Consider the following 22,200-nt stretch of genomic DNA (forward strand, 5'->3'; position numbering starts at 1 on the left):
GAAGGGCCTAAATCCCACAGCAATGTCCCACATGAGTCCAGGTGAAAACTCAGAGCTCATGACAGTGCCCCCACAAGTCCAACTGGAGGTCCAGAGCCCACAAGAAGGACTCACGCCAGTCTCTTCTATGGATTCGTGCCAGGAAGGCCCAAAGGTTAGCGGTGGAAGCCAGAAAGTCCATGTCAGTGGGGTGAAGGAGCCTTGCTGGTGGGATGAGGGTTCAACGCTGGAGCCAAAAAGCCACACTCATAACAAAGATCAGGGTTGTTCTAAAAAGCACCACAGCCATCCTCAGCAACATGGAAGCCTCAAGCTCCTCCTCCAACAAGCATAGTTGAGTATATACCAGAAAGCCAGTGTGACAAGTTTATCCTGCAGACTAAGTGACACACATCTTCCTTTCTGGATCCAAAAAGCAATCCTCGATGTGAGGACCAGAGCTTCTCCAAAAACTAGCGGCTCAAACAGCAACTTAGAGGAAAACCCACAATGCCTCAATGCCTCAACACAGTGACTTCTCCTTTTCTACATCTCTGTTTATGCTGGCAACTTTCCTCAGGTGGGACATCTATGCTCAGCACCATGCTGATGTAATCCAGCTGGTGTTACATTGACCACAAGTACTTAATCCATAACATGGTCTCTGATTACTCTGCCCTTGAAAGGTGTGTATTCACCTGTGTGCCTAGGGCCTGCCTGGCCTGTTGTTGTGGTAGTCACTGTCCGCCAAAGGTGTGTATGTGCCTGCACATACAGGGTCTGCCTGGTATGGTATCTGATTTTTATTATTTCTGTCCTTCTGTCTACTTTGGGTTTAATTTGTTCTTTTTCTGGTTTCATAAGGTTGAAGCTTAGATTATTAATTTTGAGATCTTTATAATTTTCTACTATAAATTTCAAACTAAACATTGCTTTTGTTGCCTCTAAATTTTTATGTTTCTGTCTTCACTGTTCAAAGTATTTTTAATACTCTAAATATTTCTTCTCTGACCTATGTATTTTTTGGAAGTGTTGCCTTGTTTACTTTTTTCTCATTGCTAGCACAAAATATCTGACTCCCAAAATTAAAGAGGCAAGGGTTTATTTAGCTTGCATTTGTGGAGGTTTCAGTTTATTGATCAGCTGGCCCCCAGGTAGAATGACATAGCAAAAGGTAACAGTTCAGGATGAGGATGTTCCAAAGTGAGCACCCTGGCTCCCTGATGAGTTCTAGTTAAACTTCTAAATGTCTCCAGTTGATACAGTGTATTAATCATTACAAATATATTGATTAATCTTCAATATTTTGTGATTTCCAAGTTGATTTGTAGTTTAATTTTGGCCTGTAGGCAGACATCGTGTATTTTGTCCTTAAAAATTTGTGGAGGTGTTTTATACCTCAGAATGTAGTCTATCGTGGTGAATATTTCATGTTAAGTTGAGCAGAATGTTTATTTTGATGCTGAATGAAGTTATTTGTAGATATTCTTTATACAAGGTTATATATTGGTCCTATGATTTCAGCTGTTTGCTTACTGCTTCTGAATCTTTCCATTTCTTATAGAGGGTTATCGTAGTCTCCAGGTGTAGTACTGGTTCATCTGGTTGTCTTGTAGTTGTGTTATTTTTTGCTTCACTCATTTTGACACTTTCTAGGTGTTATATATGTTAAGGATTGTTTTCTCTCTCTCTGTTTTTTTGTACCGAGGATCAAACTCATGACCTAGTGCTTGCCAGGGAGGTGCTTATGCTGCTGAGCTAAATCCCAGGCCCCTATTTTTTGTTGCATTGATTTATCATTAGAAAAATGCCCCTCTTTATCCTTGATAATTTTTTTTACTCTGAAGCATATCCTGACCAACATTAATATACTCATATTTTTCTTTGATCAGTGTTGTCATGATGTATCTTTTCCCATCTATTTACTTTTAATTTGTATGTGTATTTAAAAAGAGAATTTCTGGTAGGCAGCATATAGTTGGGTCTTGAGTTTTGATCTGCTCTGACCATTTCCATCTTTTAGTTGATGCATTTATACCATTGATGTGCATCCAAAGGGATTACTTATGTATCTGGTGAACATCTACCATGTTTGTTACTGGTTCTATCTTGTGTCCTTGCCATTTATTCCTATTTTTGTTCCTTTTTTGGTTTTCCCTCCTGTGGTTTTTTTTTTTTTTTTTTTTTTTTTTTGAGTCATGGTTTGGCTGTATAGCTCAGCTAACTTTGAACTCACTGTGTAGTCCAGGCTGCCCTCGGGGTGATCCTTCTACCTTAGATTCCCAAGTGCTGAGATTACAGGTGTGTGCCACCATGCCTAGCTTCCTGTGTTTCTAATTGATTACCTTGTATGACTTAATTTTCTCTTTTTCTCAGCATGAATTGTACTTCTTTTTTATCTTTGGTTTTTAGTAGTTACCCAAAAGTTTTCAATATACAGTTACACATAAAAGTGTATTTTTAAACAAACTATATCACTTCAAATTTCATGCAAGTTTCTTATAAATAACAAAATAATATGAACCCCTTTTAAATGCCTGTTACTTTACTTTCATATACACATATGAATGTGTCTCACAGCACATTTGTACATAATAATTGAATACACTGTTGTTACTATTGTTTTGGACTGTTATTTGTACATTGAGAAAAGTATTGAGAAAACTATTTTACCTTCATTTACTTATTTCTCGATGCATTTCTTTTATGTAGTTCCAGCTTTCTGATCTATGTAATTTTCCTTCTAAATAACTTAGCATTTTTTCAAGGAAGGGCTTCTGGCAACAAATTCCCTTGATTTTTGCTTATCTGAGTAAGTATTTCTTTGTCTTTCATTTCTGAAGGGTGAATTTCAAAAGGTTCAGATTTCTAGGTTGATTTTTTTTTTCCCCCTTCTCTCAACACTTAATATTTTGTTTCCCTTTTTTTGCTTGCATGGTGCATTAGCCCACTTTCTGTTACTGTAGCAAATACCTGAAACTACATGTTTTATAAAGAAAGAATATTGTTTAGCTCCTAGTTTGAAAAGCTGAAATTTCAAAATTAAGTATCCCTGTCTGCTTGACTTCTGGTGAGACTCTCAAGGCAGATGGTGTCACGATGCTGGGAGAGAGTGAGAGTAAACTTGAGGAAGTTGGAGAGATTCGTGAGGAAATAAATACTTTCATTTTTTTCAGTTTCCTAAGTCTAAGACTGCAAGAAGAAACATTTGAGGTTGAGGGAAACATACGAAGTTTGAGGTATCACCCCTGTGAAATTCAATAAGCTCTGTAGCTTCTGTAACAGGTGTTTTTTATCTGTGAAAATGTGAGAAAGTCTACTTCAGAGTTGTGTGAGGATTAAAGATTGTGAATGTCTGGCTCAATAGGTATTTCTTTCCTTCCTCCTTTGGTCTTTTAGCCTGTAGCAAATATTCAATGTAAGGGTAGAGAATCTTTTTTTAAAAATTGTTTTTATTTTTATTTTTTATTTTAAAGAGGGTAAAACTAAGGAAAATAAAACAATAAAACCAATCAAAACAAACCAGTGTAAGTGACACAAGACTTCAAAACAATACAAAATCAATAATACTTACCATAATGCCTCCTGCTATCCCCAAAATAGCCGCAGATACCCTCAGACATAGTGAAAATCAAACAAAACAGAACAGAACCGACAAAAACAAAGTAATGCAGTAAAGGACTTCAAAACAAGACATTAGTAAATCCAAATTGGCTGCCATAATATATCTTGCTATCTTTGAAATAGCTGCTCATGCCATCGTATATAACAAAATCAAACAAAACAGAACAAACCCTAACCCAACAAAACAATGAAAATGTTACAGAACTGCAAAACAAGACAATAGGGAATTAACAGTGGCTACCACCCTCAGAAGGAGAACTCCAATAGATGCCAAAATGGGTACCACCATTCCCTGAATAGACAATCACACTAACCCTACACCTTCAAGGTCAGTGAAACACCAGGACATCCCAAGCATCAAATTGCATTTTACCTCAGTAGCTATCATTGCAGCCTGTATTTCTTCATCCTCTGGTCACTTGCAAGGGTGGGGAAGTGAAGATTGTCTCTTCTTGTTTGCCAGACTGTGCACTAGAAGAGGCTTGGGTCTGTCTCTCTTGACTCCTGTGGTCGCCCATGCATGCCGTTGATTTGCGAGGAGGGCTTCCTTCTGGTGAGGAAGCCCTTTGTTCTCTCACGCAGAAGTCGGCAAATGTCTCTGACTCATGGGGAAAGGCTTGGGTCTGGCTGTTCCCACCCACTCTGGTGGCGGCCCGCGAGAATCTTTTCATTTATTTTAAAAGATATTAAATTGGTTTCTTAAGATATACTCCATTTTACTAAAAAGGAAAGAGAACATGCTTTTCTTTTTTCACTTTTTCATAAAGTAGAATTTTACTGATCAATTGATTTTTTTTACACTATAATTTTATATTGAAAGCTATGACCCATACTTTTTTCTGATAATCCAATAAATCTTTTAAGAAATGTTGAAAATAAATAAAAAATACACAATAATTGGAATTTTCTGAATTATCCCGATACTGAATGATATTTCCTTATCACATATGAATCAGGAAATTAACTATAATTTATAAAAGAACAAAATCTCTTTTTTGTATTAAGGAAGTTTGTAATTAAACTAAAGAACATTGTATATTCATTAGATTCTCCAGTAGAGGGAACCAGATGAGGATTATGTACTGTTCTAATAAAGTGTTCCTCTCACCTGTTGATTTGTTGATAACATGAATATGAAACGTTATCATTTTATTTTCTTAAAAATACTATTAAATATTCACAATCTTGATGCATTATTATATTTACTTGATGCTTTGTGACCATTACTTTAACAGGATTCTTTCATTTTCTAAATAGTTATTAAGTGACATTCCTTCCTCACATAATTTATATGTGTAACAGCTCTTGAAATCTACCAAATAAAATGAAATTTTTACATGGTTTTTTTTTTTTTTTTTTTTTTTTTTTTTTTTTTTGGTCTTTTTTCCTTTTTATCTGTAACGGGGATCGAACTCACGACTGCCTGCTTGTAAGGCAGGCACTTATGCCGCTGAGCTAAATCCCCAGCCCCTACATGGTTTAATATGTGTTTAAGATATCAAAATAAAAGAAACAACAGTAGTAATGTCTCTCTTTACCAAAATACACATGTATTCTATTTTGTACAGGTGAGATTGTTCCTGAATAAATTCAGAGGTATTTGCTAAGACAAGTTGAATAGTCTTTTAAAACCTAAAATCTTCTAAATTAGGGATGAAGAAAAAAGAAGTGATACAGTACTACTACTCCATGGCTTATGGGTCAGAAATTATTGTCCTTATTGCATTAACTCTCAATTTAATTTTAGAAATACTGATTTTGTTTCAGACATTGTTGAATATTTGACTTCTTCATTTACTGTGTGCTGGTAATTGGACAAACATTTTATTAAGCTTTACTGACACAGTAAATATTTGAAATATATTCTCTAACATTTTCGAAAATGTGTGAGGCTAGATACATAGGTATATGGAGACATGTGTATACACACACATGTATATGTTATGTTTAAAGTCACAAAGATGCTAATACTGATTAATAGTTGATAACTATGGTATGATCACTGATTTGATGGGTCAGAAGACAGTTTACAACTAATACAGGAAGAAGAAACTCAGGATAAAATCTAGGACAGGCATGCTCCACAGAGAAGCCTCAAATGCTGCATACAGCTCTGCCAAACCCTTGCACTGTGCGAAACAAGCACTACAGTTATCAATAGAGGAACTGAACTGCTATTTCAACTGGTGCCTTCTTAAGGAGAGACAGGTGGATTTTGAGTTTAGCCAAGTACTCATAAAACAAAAGATAAGCATTATTCAGAAGATGCAACAGTCAGTAGTCTATAGCACATTAATCACAGTGATATGATTCAGAATTAATGAATATATAAAAGCATGAGAGAAAACGTAGCCTATACATTTAAGAAAGTGGTAGTAGCAACCTATTGAGGTAATCCAGATAATAAAGTTGACAAAGACTTTACAGCAACTTTTACAACTATACGCAGTGATACAAAGTAAAATGTTTCTGCGATGTTTCTGAATAGATGAAAATGTTAGCAAAAATGAAGTCTGTGATAAAAGAGTGACATTGGAAATTCTAGAAATGAAACATACAGTATCTAAAATAAACTGTTCATTATTGTTATTGGAAGGAGTGAGCGTCAGTAAACTTGAGGTCAGTGGGAGTTATTTGGTATGAGAAAAGGACATGAAATCTTTAAAATCTTTAAAAGTGAAATGAGCTTTAGAAACTTGTGAGACAGTATTAAAAAGTCTCATATACATATAACTTGGAGTCCCTACTGGAGAGAACAAATATTGAGAAATAATGTTTGAAGAAATATGGCCGTATTTTTTCTATGTTGGATGACAAATTTGAATTTTACGAAGTGGTCAGCCTCTTTCTCTTCCTCTTTCCCTTTTTTCTTTCTTCCTTCCCTCCCCGTCTGTCTACCACCTTGCCTTCTTCCTTCCTTCCTCTTTGGCCCCAGAACTTTCACACTGAGCTGATGGCTAGCCCTTTTAAAATTCGAGACAAGGTCTCACTAATTGCTCAGGCTATGTTCAAATTTGTGATCTTCCTGCCTCCGGCTCCCAAGAATGCCAGGAAGGAAGTGAATTCTTAATGTAAGATATACTGAGCATAGTCATTTCATGATCAAAAAGCTGAACTCCAAAAGTGCAAAGTTTTGGAAGGATCCAAGGAAATGACATAATACTATAGTTTCATTTGAATGATTGATCTATACTCAGTGGAAACCACAGAGATTATTGTTAATTAACTTCCTAAAAAATACATATATATTTTCAAGTCAAAGCCATATTTTATATTGAGATTATAATATATAGAGTTACTACATAGAAACTGCAGTAAATGATAAAAGGAAGACGTGGACCTACATAATAGTAAGGTTTTGCATTTTATAGAAAATTGTGCAATATTACTCTGGATTCTGAAAAGTTAATAATGTATATTTTATAGTCCCTAGAACAAATGCCAAACAAAATGATGGAAATATACAGCTTTTAATCTCTGTAGCAAATATGAAATAAAAATAATATGAAAATGTTTGGTTCAATAACCATTTGGGAGCACCATTCATTGGTAGAGACTGTACCTAGTAAGCCTGAAGCTCTGGGATGGATCTCAGTACCACAAATAGTAATACAACAAAACTCCACAAAAAGTGTTACAGTATCATTACTATCATTATTTTTTAGGAGACTAGGTCTCACTCTGTTGCCTAGGGTGGCCTATACCTCCTGGCCTCAAGTGACCTTCCTGTTTTGGCCACTTGAATAGCCAGGAGTATAGATATCCATCACCATGCCCAACCTTCAGTAATACCATTAATTTTTTTTTTTCCTTTTTATCGGTACCAGGAATCAAACTCACGACTGCCTGCTTGCAAGGCAGGCACTTATGCCGCTGAGCTAAATCCCCAGCCCCAATATCATTACATTTTAATGGGCTGGTTTAAATCAAAGGCAGAAATAGTCAAAATGAGCATAAAAACAAGTTCTTAAGAAGCTAACTTTGGAAGTAAATGGAAAAAAGTTACAAAATACATAAATATTAGGCATAGACGAAATGAGTGCACTAATATGAAAATAGACTAAGATAATATTGCCAGGTATTTGGTACATTTCATAATGGTAAAAACGTTAATTCATTAAAAGCTACCACAGTCACAGCTTTAAAGCAAGTGACCTTTATATGCAAGCATCTAATAAATAAAAGAACTTTGAAATGCATGAACAAAAATTGGACCAAATTAAAAAGAAACTCTTTTTAAAATTCTTGCGTTAAAAAGAAATTCCACCTAGATTGTTCAACATTCCTCCTTAATAAATTGATAGAAAATGTAGATGGGAAATCACTAATAATGTAAAAGTGTCACCTCCTTACTATGAATAGATAATTATGCAGCACACTGTATTTCAGCAATTCCAGAATTAGTTTACACAATACAGTTATTAAGGTAAGCTACATGTTAGACTATTGAATAATTTTCAGTTACAGAAATAATAGTATGTTCTTTGATCATAGTGGAACTAAATTAGGAATCAATAAACATTTAGAAGAACTCTAGTATTTGAAAGTAATACAGCATATTTATAATTTATAACATCAAGAAAGCAGTCATGAAATTGAAAATGGTTATGGGAAATTATCAAAATTGATAAACCTTTTAAACTAAGTTGATCAAAAAAGAAGATGGAAAGGATTGCTGATATTAAGAAGACATGGTATTTCCAATGTCAAGCCTATATCCATTTTAATAACCATAATAATGGAACAGTATGAGCAGTTTATTCAAATAATTAAAGTGCACAAATTCTCTGAAAAATAATAAAACTGACTCAGGATAAAGCAAAAAATATAAATATGTTGCATTATTTGAATTCATAATAAAAATATCTTAACAAAATTAACACCAAAGGTAAATGGTTTCACTGCTTAATTCTATCAGATAAGGAACAATCAGACTTTCTCACACTAAATAACCAGAGAAATAAGGAATTTTCACATTCTTTCAAGGCTAGCATAGCACTACTGTCATAGCCTGAAAACTGAAGGCCAGTATACCTTACAAATAACTTTAGCAAAGATTCTGAACAGACTTAGGAAAGCATAGTAGTTAGAATATGGAAAAAGATAATGTATCAAGTGCTAGTAGTATTTATTCTAGGTAAAGAGAATTGGTTTAACATTTCAAAAAAAGTAAAATTCACTGTTAATTAACCAAATGATGGAGAAAAATCAGACTATTTTTGTAAAAAATTCAGTACGATCAGTTGGTGAATTGAAGTACCCATTAGTGGTTATAATCTCTCAGCAAACTCATAAAAGTTTTTCTTTCCTGGCCATTCTGAAAAGGATCACTTACAAAAACTCAATGACAAATCCTGTCCTAGTCATGAAATATTAAAATGCTTTTTACTTAAGTATCAGAAATAAAAGAGGACCATTCTCAGTACTTGCATTTGGTATTATGCTGAAGGCCCTAGCATTGTAGTAAAGTAAAGTAAGTCCTTTGGTCTTTTTTTTTTTTCTTTTTCTAGGATTCTTCAGATTTTCTGGATACACAGTTTTGTCATCTCCAGTTGAACAGTCTTTCTTATTTTCCTTTGTTTTTGATCTCTCTGCTGGCAGAAATACCACCATGGCACTGGTCCTGCAGATGTTACTGCACACAGTTTGCAGTTTGCACTGGTTATCCTGCTGGTACTGGAAACTATTTTCCAAGGTTTTAGACACTAGAGAAACTGTACACCACCTCTTGGCTGAATGGATTCTCTACTATCTGTGTCCCTAGATGCTGCTTTTCAGCTTAATTTGAGTATTCTTGAATAGCAAAACTAAGGTGCTAGTTGTTGCTGCCTTAATTACGAAGGAGGCTTGGAAAAGTGATTATCTGGAATTTGCTGCTGCTTTATGGTAAAAGACAGAATGAAGTTTCTTGTTTGTCAGACAGATAGAATGACAGCTTTCATAAAAAAGCAGAGGGAGTATTTCTTGAAGAGGTCACAAGCTGTGAAAAGAGATAGCCTAAGTGATCTATCTACTATCTGATGATTCCCTGGTTTTGTCCCTGAAATAGACTCTTACATATTCTCTGCCCAATTAGACCTCCAAAGTCCTGTTGAGGGTAATTTAGGTACTATACAGTGCCTACACTTCAATATGATAGACTGTTGGAATTCAAATCGTTACATTTTATAATGTAATTGGGTCAGGTTAAGCGCTTAAAATTTGAAATACTTTGAATTAACAACCCATTTCTAGAAATCTGTTACCTGAAAGTAACAAGGTAGCTACATGGACCAACACTTAGAAAGATATGTCACTCTGGTACCGTTTGTAGAAGCAAATACTTGAGAAAAGATCTGGTGGCAAACCTATGGCACATATACTACAGTGGGCTGTTTATATCATTGGAAATTCTGAAAGGTTCGCCATCACTTCTGTGTACTACTAAAATTAATTTTTCTATTGTAGAATATTGTGAATCTATAAACATATCCCATATACTTTAGCCAGGAAAAGTATGCTTTATATTTTCCATGGTAAAAGCAATTTATATACCAACAGTTACAGCTGAGTGTATGGGTATGTGTGTATCCATTCATCCAATCAGCTAGTTTTGTCTTATTTTGGCCAAGAAATAATGGTTATTTGGAGTAAAATATGATTGTAGAGATGACAGATAGAAATTATTTCAAAGGAATTGGGAGCTACATTTAAAAGAATTGTGGTTTTGAATCATAGAATTAATCTTCTAGGTCTGTTCTTGGTATTTTGATATAGATTGTATTGAGTCTGTGGATCTCTTTGGGCATTATGGGTATTTAAACAATGCTGATTTTTCTAATTTGTGAATACAGGGTATCCTTTTATTTCTTGGTGTCCTTTAATTCTTTCCATTGTAGAGACCTTTTGTCACTACTTACATTTATTCCTAAGATTTTTTTCTTTTGGAGCTATTTTCAGTAATGAACTAGTAACATAAATTTGGGAGTCAGTTGCTATGTAGCTGATAACTGAAAATAAAGATGAAATTTCCAAGACAGTTTTGGATAGAGAAGTGGGCCTAGAATCAGTCATCCACAGCCACAGTGTCAAAGGCTTGTAGAAGAAGATGAGCTGGTGAAGAAACAGAGAGTGTAGGATTGTTGAACACAAGGGAAGAAATTCTTTTATGGAGGAAGCGGTCAGTAATGACTGGAATGTTCTTGCACAAATGTTTGACTTAGTCTTCAGCAAAACACACTTAATGAAATGATGAGAGGGAAGCCATGTGACAGTAGATTGAAGACTAGAGGGAGGAAATTGATAATGATAAAATAATTTTATAAAAATTAGTATGATACGACATGGTTTCAGGAATTAATCATAAGACAGAGTCTGCCTGTTCAGTACAAATGCAGTCTTCTTTCACGTATTTTCCATTAACTGTCTTTTGTTAGTTGAATACACATATGTAAAACCTATAGATATGGAGAACTAACTGTGGTTGATTCAAGATAGAACTGCTTGTGATTTAAACATTTTACCTTTACCGGATTTTAAAATATGTATTTTATAATAGATTATTAGAGTTACTAAAGAGAATTCATCCAGTTTTGAACAGAGGGAATTTAACATAATGAATTATTAACTAAGCATAAAATTGTTAATTAAATGGTAGATTAAAAAGAATACTCTGAATATATTGTAGTATTGGCTTTAAACAGAAGGGCAGAAGGAAGAAATTTTAATTAAAACTTAGAAACATAAAGAAAAAGGGTGATGTAGAGGTGAAACTAGAACTTCTGATGAGAACATACTGTCAGGTTAATGCTGTTTCTGATTTATTTAAAGTCAAAGTTGAGGGTGGTGAAACTGGTTGGTTTTGCAAATGCTGACGACAAGTGTTAGAATTTAGCTGCTGTTACAGAAATGACCTGCTGTTTGCGCTGATATAAAAGTTTGGCAAGCAGGCCGCCATGTAGTCTGAGTTTCCCTGTCCACTTGTGCTGAGTAAACAGTACTAAGAAGTAAGTCATTGCTTGTATTCAAGTCATCCTGGTTGTGCTCACTGTATCAAGTGATGCCTTGTACAGATAGGCTTGCTTTTGCCTAATATTACAGAGATTCTCCAAGTTTACTATCTTCTGTTGTAATACAATCCACTGTGTATGCAGGCACCTGTCATAGGCCCTGTGTGGTCCCTGTGAGACCAAGGCTCAGTGGAGCAGTTGCAGTGGTTGCAAATGAAGTTGACACTGTTTTACATGACTAATAGTTCTTTTTCTGTCTGACCTAGTGGTCTAATGTCTTCTGCCAACATTTATGAAACTGTGGCAATAGGTATGAATGTGTTTCTGTTTCTTTGTGCTAACATTGTTTTGCAGTGACCCTTACTTTGTACTAAGAAACAGCTATATCTTTAAGGTTGCTTCTGCTTATAGTGATAATGAAAAATTCATCTTGAATATAACACTGAGAATTAAATGAGGGAAATAAGGAGTTAAAAGAGAAAATATATGGAGAAGGCCCAAGCAATATTTACTAGTAATACTAGATGACTTTAATGGAGGAAATAATAATATTTGAAATGACACTAGGAATGAATAAAAAATATTAAAAAGCTACCAAAGAGAAAAGGCCTATTACTTAGCAAAAAAAAAAAAAAAAAAAAAAAAAAAAATCTGACAGCAGAGTTCTCTGTAGTAGTACATACCAGAAAACATTAGAATATCTTTAAATAGCTGAGATAAAATAACTTTCAACCCCAAATTTTATATTAGCCAAACTATCATTTAGGAGGATGTAAGATAAAATATAAAGTTACACATTCTAGTTAATAAAATATTTTGAGGAATTTAATTGTTGAGTATAAAAGCTAATCTTATGTAATGCAAAATGTAAGAATATATTCCACATGCATATGTGTGCATGTGTGGGTATATCAAGAATATGGACTCTGAGGGCTGGAGATATAAAGGTCAGTGGCAGAGTACTTGCCTGGCATGGAAAACAAGTGAACAAAGGAAAATGACAATGGAGTAGTTTTTTCAAATATCGGCTTTTAGGAATCAGAATTGGCTTTTGTCTTGATAAAGATGCTTGAAAACAACTACTCCAAAATTGCTGGGGAAGGACAAATTATCAGTAATTTACTGAAAGTACAAAAGTATATATTGATTGATCGAACATTTTGACTCTCGAATACATTGTGCCATTTCTAACATCATCACATAGTACAGAAACAAATGAAATGACCATTCATGGAAGACTGGCTAAATATATTACTGTATATCCATACAAGAGGAAATTCTCTCTAAAGAGAAGAAGGCAGGTATCCCTTTATGGACTGATTTAGGAAGATTTCCATGGTACAGTAAATGAAAGAAGCAACTTCAAGATGAAATGATGGTTGTTCTATATTAGGGAAAGAGAAAACATGTAATATTCTGTGTTAGACGTGTGTTAGAGATTGTGTGTGCGCATGCATGTGTGCATGCGTGTGTGTAAAGTTTAACAATATCTTTTCTGGGAGGGCTCAAAAATGAGTTGAAAAATAGCTGGGAACCATATATACTGTTGGACTGGTTTAGAACAAAATACTTAGTAGATATTTAAGAAGCTTCTAGCTAATTGCATTGTAGAAAGAGTTGTATATTTGGAGGACATAACTGGATATTTATTTTGCTTTTTTATTTTGTTTGTATATATTATATACTAAAAACTAACATGTTTTAATGTGCTGGTCTCTCTCAAAATTGTTTCTGAAAATAGTTAATGGGCATTTGGGTGTTTTGTTTTTGAACTTTCTTACTATAATTGGTTACTATACATATTGACTGTTACTTATTATACAAGGTAGTTAAAATTAGGCAGTATGCTATTGGCCCATTCTGGTTGTGAAATTAAAACGCCTTCTATGTTGAAATAGTTTATATTTGTAGATTATTGTTATCATTTTAATATTTTATATTTATAAAAAGGTGTGATACCAAAGTATATGGTTAAGAAATACATCGCATTAATACTGGTTTTAGATAAATCTTGGTGCCTTTGCACTCATAGTAAATAGAGACTTTACTGTTTAAATAGAGAATGTGACTTGTCTTTACTGACATTTAAAGGAATACCAAGAGATCTGAATTTATATCTCCTTTTCTGAATCAGATAAGTCTAAGAATTACTGCAATTTTTTCTGTAGCATTTTTAATGTTAAAGTATATATTGAAGGAAATAATTATAGATGTATGAGTGTATCTAATTGCAAAACTGTAAAGTACTTTTTGCCTTATTTAATATTCTTGCAAGATACCTTAATGTCATATTTTTTGGTTACTTATACATATTCCTCTCTACTATTTTCCACTTCCAGTAATGTGGGGATGCTTTGTTCAATACATTTCCAACTCAGACTTTGATATATTCTAGCCTGTTAACTACTGATTACTTGAAAATTTTGGTAATATTTTGTCAAAAATAACTGTGCTGCAGGGACAAAGTGGAATACTAAATAATTGATCAATTAGGAATTCATTTGAGGGAGGGTAGGCTGGATGCATTTAGGACAGCATGTCACTTTTCCTAGAACATTCTGAGTCAGTCTCATTTTGGAGTCTGTAAATTAGTCTTCAAAGTAGAGTACAAACTACCTATTGGAATATGCTAAGCAAATTAGTAGATATTTTACTATCTGTATCTTGATAATAGTTTCAAAGTTTGGAAATCACTCATATTTCAGCAGTTTATTGTTTTGGTTACTACGGAAGCAGTAGAGAGGACCTAATGTTAAAACAACTCAGGAAGTAAGCTTGAACTGTGAACTCAAATACTTTTTCTTTTATTATAATGCAGTTAGACCTTGACAGAAAATGTTGAGATATAAACATATTTACAATCATACAAGGGCATTTATCCAAATGGGGTTACATCTTCCTTTTATTTTAATATTTAAACCTGACTATCTTGAATGAAAATTCCATACTGTAATGTCTGTTTTTGCCAAGTGAAAATACAAATGACACCAACATCAAAGCCATGTCTTTTCATTTCAGTTAACTGTACTTTCTGGGTTTTGCGTATTGGATTTCTTTTCTCAGGAGCAAGTTTGCATTTTTTCTAGCAGCTGTATGCTTTGGTAGCAATGAAAGATCCTTGTTGTCTTGCCTCCTTGTAGCTAGTATATTGTGGTGTGCATACTGTGAGATATAGTAGTAAGCAAAGATATTTGATGGCTAAAATTCATTAGTATTCTTTTTTTCAAAATCTCAGATATTCAAGATTAAAGCAGTGCAATTGGCTGAGAAACTCCTTCCTGCCTTTAATACACCTACAGGGATACCCTGGGCAATGGTGAATCTAAAAAGGTAAACTGTTAGATTATTTCTGTTTTGGAAGAATTAACTGATTTTGAAAAACCTTTTTACTCTTAGAAATTTCAAATGATCTGCCCCACCATGCTTTTCAAGCTTTAATTATGTTTCTCTTCATATATATGTAATAGAATATGGCTTTAAAATATTTTCTAAGTTTTTAAAAATAAATTCTTTACTTTGAAACAGGTCACCTCCTCTAACTTTACTCTGGTTTTTACTACTTGTTTCTTTAAGTGTAGATTTCTCTTCTGCACTGGTATGATCGATATTTGTTTCTTTTATTTGCTTATTAATTTCCATTTAGTGCTATAATAGATTTAGAGTACTTTCCTTCTCCTTTTATTTTTATATACTACTTGCTGATCTTGTAAGTCAAGATGGAAAACAAAGACTTACTTCATGGCATTGTCTTCATTATAGTATGTATGCTCTTAAAAGTCAAAGTGAACTCTTAAAGTATGTTTCATTCTAAAATAAAACACTGATTGATAGATGATTTGATAGCTAATTGATAGTAGATGATTTGTTTTCCTTGTTTAATTTTCTAAAAAATTTAAAGATATAGAATGAAAATTTGCATGATATTAGCATTTTAATTTGCCATTTGAATCATTTATGCTGACTGGAATTTTTGCTACTTCAGTGTTTTTCAAGTATTGTTTCCTTTGTGTTGCAGTTTGTAAATTATGTGAAAATTATACTTGTTTTCTTTGTATTTAGGCTCTCTAGAATAAAGTTCGAAACACTTATATTTGTGGAGGTGTTAATTAGTGACAACTATTTGAAAAATAATTATTTTAGTCATTGCTGATGAAGAATTTACAGAATTTAGATTTACATTAAGAAGTCAGCATTTAACACTGAACAATACCTCTAACTATATTGCTCTCTGATTTCACCCATTGTGTAAAACAAATTACCTCCTTTGTGAAGGAAAAGCTGGCGGAAGTGTAGCATGACCTACACTTAGGGATCTGCCAAGCGATGCGGTGCACACACATATTCTTGTTCATCACAGATTTCTGATATTTTCTCTAGTGTCATTGCCTGAGTCAAATTACGTAACTACCCCTGACCCAAACTGTAGTGAGGCTAACTCTCAAACTGCTTACACTCCTTTTGATTGTGTACTTCTTCCTGTTTAGTAAATCTGCCTGTGCCTCTCACTGATGTGTCCTGAAATGCTTTTCTGTGAAGATTTAAGAACCTACTGCGTGTGTGTTGGGGGAGGGAGGGAAATTGAGGTCATTACCTCTATGGGGTAACATCACCTCAGCCTGAAGAACTTTAGCATTTCTTACAGTGCTAGTCGCTGTTAAAATGAGTCTACAGTTTTCTTTGTTAAAAAGTCTATTTTGAATTCATTCTTAGGATATTTTCAGTCTATGTGAAATTCTGAGCTAATGTATGTTTGTTTTCCTGAACCTTAAAGGTGCTGTTTCTCATTTTAACCTTTGTTGTTTCTGATAGGTGAGATTTTGTTATCTTAATATAATATATAGGATTTATATATATCTACAAATGCTTTTTTTCCTTAATATTTATTTTTTTTTTTACCAGTTTAGGATGTATTCCTAGCAAGTTTTTATTCTGCCTCATTTTTTATTTTCTTCTGAAATTCTTTTATTGTACCTGCATTTTAGAACTTTTTATTGCTATTCTAGGCATTCCCTAAACTTTTTTTTAAATTTGTCAGTCCTTTTTTTATGTACTTCAGATAACAGTAATTTTCATTAATCTGTCTTCAGGTACACTCTTTCCTGTATTTTTGTACTCTGCTTTTAAGCTCATAGCTTTAAATTTTTAGAACTGTATTTGGCAATTTGTTGTTCTGATTCTCTGCTGAAATTTCATACCTTTTCATTTATTGTGAAATATTTACCTTTCTTGCATGGAACATAGAACAGATACTTGAAATTTTTTGTAATTCTCATCTCTGAGTCATCTCAGGGTTAATCTGAGTTGATTATCCCTTTCTTTGAGGCTGGTTGGGTCACATTTTGAATGTATAAAGACCACTGTGAAAGTAAAGTTGTGGAAGCTGTATTCTGTTATATTTTTCTGAATTCCCCTTCTCCCTCCATTAAAGTAGTAGTTAAAACTTCAAATTCTATCACAATTCATTTCTTTAACTGGGCTGTTTAGTGTGTATTTCTATTCATTTGTGATTCAGAGAGCAGACAGAAACATACGCAAAACTCAGACACAATTAAGGACATTTCCTCTCTGGCTCTTTCACCCAGGGTCCTTTTATCTTTTTACATTGCCACTAGCTTGAATTTTTCAAGCATATTGAATTGAAAGATATTACAAGATATTGTGAGCAAAAAAGAAATAATAAACTAGGAAAAATTTTAGTATCATTAATGATAATGACACGATAGGAATGTTATCCTTAATGTATAAAGAGCTTTTCCAAACTGTCAGTAAAAATACCCATCAGTTTAGAAAGCTGCCAAATATACAAACAGGTACAAAGAGAAAGGATAAATATTTTTTAAAAAACCTTGCCACTTCAGTATTAAAAAATTTTATCTAGCCATTTGACAAAAAAAGAGAATGATGTTATATAAGATTGGCATGAGTAAAGAAAAGAATGCTTACATAATATTAGAAACATCAGTAATTTGGGAGGCAGATTGACAATAGCTTTTTGAAATCTTGACATACATTCGCCACTGATTTTGTAATTTCAGTTCCAGAAGATTTACTTTAATGAAGTGAAGTGTATTTAAAAATTTATTTTAAGGAAGTTTGTAGAGATGCTATTTATATAAAAGATTCAACAAATACAGAAGTTCATGCAGTGAAGTATGATACAACTATTTGAAATGATATTCTGGATATGAATTTTTGAAAAGGGATGTTTATTATGTATTAAGTGAAAAAGGAACATATACAAGAAAATGACCTTATATTTTCATAAAATAAACATACTTAGCTTCTTTCTGACTCATTTCTAAGGGTGAAGTTCATTTTATTTGTACTGTTTTTTTTTTTTTTTTTGTACCGGGAATCAACCTGACAACCTTGTATTTGTCAGGTAGGTGCTTATGCTGCTGAGCTAAATCCCCAGCCCTGAGATTTCATTTTATTACTCTATCTTAACTTCTCTGTAGTCTACACAAACAATAATGAAATAGATTCCTTTCTCTTTTTTCCTCTCTCCCTTTCCTCACTTTCTTCTTCTATTTAGGTAGATTCTTTTAATTGGGAAGAGAAATGTATGTATTTTGTATATGTGTATTGACATAACATGTTGATTATGCACTATGTCTTCTATTTTAAACTCCTAATCTTTGAGGGAAACCACTATTAAAAGTTCTGCATTATCTATCCAAATATACACTTACATAAGCACACATCTCCTTGTATGTGTGGATGTATTATTTACTTGTTTTCACTTGAGACTGAGTCCAGAAAATAATTTCATATCTGTACTTTATATCATTCAAAGAGTTTATAATGTGATTATAAAAATAGTGTAACTAATTTTGATATGAACTTTTATTAATGAACTGTTAGATGTTTCCTAATTTTTTGTTGTCAAAGGATTCCACTGAAAGTGTCCTGAATATGTTGGGAATTGCATTGGATATGTGTGTGTGCATATATGTATATTTTTATGCACAGTGGCATGACTTTGATAAAAATCCTGGATCATAGAATTGTGTCCCTTTCTCTTATATTGACAGGCCCTGCCTCCAAAGAAGATATGATAGGTCTTTTGAAATTTTCATAGTAAGTGTGTGAGGATAGCTCTTCTGTAATATTTGAAAATGCTCTTAAATTTTATTTATTAGACAAGTAAAAACACAATCTTTTATCTATTACATACATTTTTCTTAAATGAAACTGGGTGTTTTACTGTGTTCATTCTTTTTATATCTTTTTCCCATTATATTTATAAATCAATGTATTACAACATCTTTTCTAGTGATGGGAATCTTTTTTGCCATTATTTATAGGGATTTTTTCTTAAATTTTCTCTTATCCTTTCTCAGTGTAATTTCCTCTTTTCTTTTTGTTTCTCTTTGTCTTCTTTTTTCTTCTCTTTTTTCCTTTTTCTTCCCTTTTATCCTTCCTTCTTTCTCTTATAAGGGGAGTAGAAGCCGATCTTTAACTGGTCTGGTGTGTTTTGTTTTGTTTTGTTTTTGGTACTAGGGACTGAACTCGCGAATTGGACTTTTATAAAAAGGTACTTAAATTATTGCTCTGATATTACTTATCAACAGTCCCTCCCACTAAAGTAATAATTTTATGATTAAATATAATAAAATATAAAAATATTTCTATACATATGTGAATCTGTTTTGCACAGTATCTTCTATTGCATCAAGTAGTATATTTCTTTTAACTCTTTTTACTTATTTAACCAGTTTCTTCGGTGTCACAGTTTTCAGATTTTGCTCTCCTCACATGTTTATTCTTTTCTTATGAAGTTTGCATTATTGGCTCTGGTTTTCTTCTATAACATTTCAGTTGGGTTTGTATTAAATTTATAGATTCATTTAGGGAAATTCTTATACTAAGTCTCTCAATGCGCTATGCTTTTTAATTAGTTAAATTTTATTTGTGTCAGTCAATACCAGTATAAGATTTATGTAGTTTCTGGACATTCCTTAGGTCATCTTAAACATATTTTAACTTTTTATGTTTTTTTTTTTTTTTTTTTTTTTTTTTCTTTTTGAGTACTAGAAAAAGAGGTGGGGGTTTAGCTGACTGGTAGGATGCTTTGCAAGCCCTAGGTTCAATCAATCATGAGAACCACACATACACACACACACAAAAAATAAATAGATAAACTGAAATACTGGAGAAAAAGATGGAGGAAGACTTTATTTAGTTAATCTAGGAGCAAGGAGGCTTAGCAACTGTGATACAAAAGCCTGGTGTACAGCCTGTAGTAAACCAAAGATTTAATGAAATACTAGAGACATTAATGTCAAGAGCAAGACATTTTAAAATATTTTTTACTGAAGGTCTTAATGAGTGTAACAAAGTTAGACAAAGGAATAAAGATAATGGATTGGAGGCAAAACTGTTATTAATTATAGATCACATTATTTGTTTCCTGGGGGGGAAAGATGATTACTTTAAAAAATAAAGGTATGAAAGAGTTCAATAAGATCATTACTTAGAAAGTACCAAGAAATCTTTTAAACAGTTAGGGCGTTGGATTGATACTCTAGAAGGATCATGCCTTAATAAAGTTCAATCCACTGTATAATGAGCACAACTGTAGACTTGCCATGGCAAATCCTAAAAACAGTCCTCAAAAGAAGTAAACAATCTGGAAACTAATTGTCTGTCAAAAGAAACTGAATTTGTTATAAAGGAAGAAATGAAAGATGTTCAGCAACGTATTGTCGTAATATCCAGAATCCAACCAAAAATTATTAACAGTGCAAAGAAGCTGTAGGATATAATCCATAATTAGAAGAAATGTCTATCAATAAAAAGAGATGCAGAAGTAGCAGAGATGATGCACAAAAGCATTTTTTAAAATAGCTATTGTTACGTATGCATAAGAACTTAAAGGGAAATATGGGCAAGGAGGGGTGATTTTTTTTTTTTTAAAAGACCAAAGTGGGACTTATAGGCTGAGAATTTTGTGAAGTAAAAAATTCTCTTGACAAGCTTAATAGCAGATTTGACACTACATCAGGAAAGATCAATGAGCTTAAAGATAGAGCAATAGAAACTATCCATACTTAGAGCACAGAATGAAATACAAAATGCCAAGAGAAGCCTATTTAGTGACTGATGGGGCAGTAATAGGATTTTTTAACATGAATGTGATGTAACAGTGATGGAGAGTAATGGGCAGGACCAGTGAAAGAAAAGTTGTTTGAAGACATAATGTCAATTTTTTTTTTTTGTTTTATCATTAGAAAAACCAACAAATGCTAACATCTGATGAAATTTACCAGGGTAAACATAAAAAGGCATAATTTTTCATGAAAATCAGTGAGAAGAAGAAGAAATCTTAGCCAGAGAAATAAAGGGTATTATATACAGAAGACCAAAAGTAGAAGTATTGCTTTCCTTTTATCAGAAGCAATACAAGCCAGAAAATAATGCAGTGCATTCTTCATCTGTCTTACCTGGTTTTGAGGCATGGTCTGGCTGTAGGACTCCTGGGCTCAAGTGCTTCTCCTGCTTTACCGTCCTGAATAGCCAGGTCTACTTGCATCCTTCTCCATACCCAGTACTGAAGTACATCTTACACGGGCAGAAAGAAAAAGTCAATCTGGAATTCTGTGTATAGTAAAAATGTTCTTAGCTTAGAGAATTTGTTACTAGCAGGCCTCTAGGACTAGAAGTATTAAAATTTTAATGAAACCAGATGAAAAGACTGACCCATACAAAGCATTGAAGAGTCATGGAAAGAGTAAATGTTTGAGCAAATAAAAAAGCCTTATTTTTCTGGCTTAGTCTTAAGAGGGTTTTTTTTTTTTTTTTATTTTCGCAAAAGATAATTGACTTTAAATAAAAAATAACTTTCATTGTGGGGTCTATAATCCATGTCAAGGAAAATGAATGACTATAGTACCATAAAAGGTAGTACAAAGATGTGTGGGTACAAATGCTCCTCAGTTTATAATGTGATAGACCCGTTGTATACTGAAAATGTCATAAGTTGGAATTGTCTTCAGTGATCTTAAACTACCAGACATGCTACTTTAGCAGCACAGTACACTATGTAGAGTATCAGTTGTTTACTTGTGTGATGGCAGGGCTGACTGGGAACTGTGGCAGGTTGTGACTGCTCAAAACTCCAGAGATACTATTTGGTGACTGTGTGTCCATCTCATGGGAAAAATTAAAAATTCAAGTTTGAAGTATGATTTCTACTGAATTCTTACTGTTTTTATACCATTATAAAGTAATAAAAAATTGTTTAAGTTGTGTGATCAAAAAATTGTAAGTTGAATTCTTGTTCATTATACTATTATATTCTTAAATGAAGCAGTGTATATGAGCATATTCTTCTTTATTTTTATTTTTTTTTGAGACTGGGTCTCACTGTGTAGTTCAGGCTGGCCTTGAACTCATTAGGTAGCCCAGGCTGGCCTCAAACTCCTGGTGATCATCCTGGCTCAGCCTCTTTAGTCTTGGGATTACAGGCATTTACCATCACACCCAGCATACATATTCTTTCTAAATTAAAACAGTGCATGTTGTAATCCTCAGACACACACACACACACACACAAATCAGAAGCAAAAATACTAAAACATATCACTGAATAGAGACAGACAAGAAA

At 33.3% G+C, this 22,200-nt stretch overlaps 1 protein-coding gene across 7 annotated transcripts in view; it reads left to right on the forward strand.

Annotated features, from left to right (window-relative positions):
* The window catches only part of Man1a2 (mannosidase alpha class 1A member 2), a 156,611-nt gene that overhangs the window by 76,794 nt on the left and 57,617 nt on the right, over window positions 1–22,200 (forward strand). For all 7 annotated transcript variants that reach the window (XM_063256235.1, XM_063256229.1, XM_063256248.1 and 4 more), the window contains one exon: window positions 14,827–14,921. In XM_063256235.1, the coding sequence (XP_063112305.1) occupies window positions 14,827–14,921 (95 nt within the window). The remainder of the gene's footprint in view (window positions 1–14,826; window positions 14,922–22,200) is intronic.

The sequence above is a fragment of the Cavia porcellus genome, unplaced genomic scaffold (assembly GCF_034190915.1).
Source record: "Cavia porcellus strain 051 isolate PalLab524CR breed Dunkin Hartley unplaced genomic scaffold, mCavPor4.1 scaffold_1, whole genome shotgun sequence".
Lineage (NCBI taxonomy): Eukaryota > Metazoa > Chordata > Mammalia > Rodentia > Caviidae > Cavia > Cavia porcellus.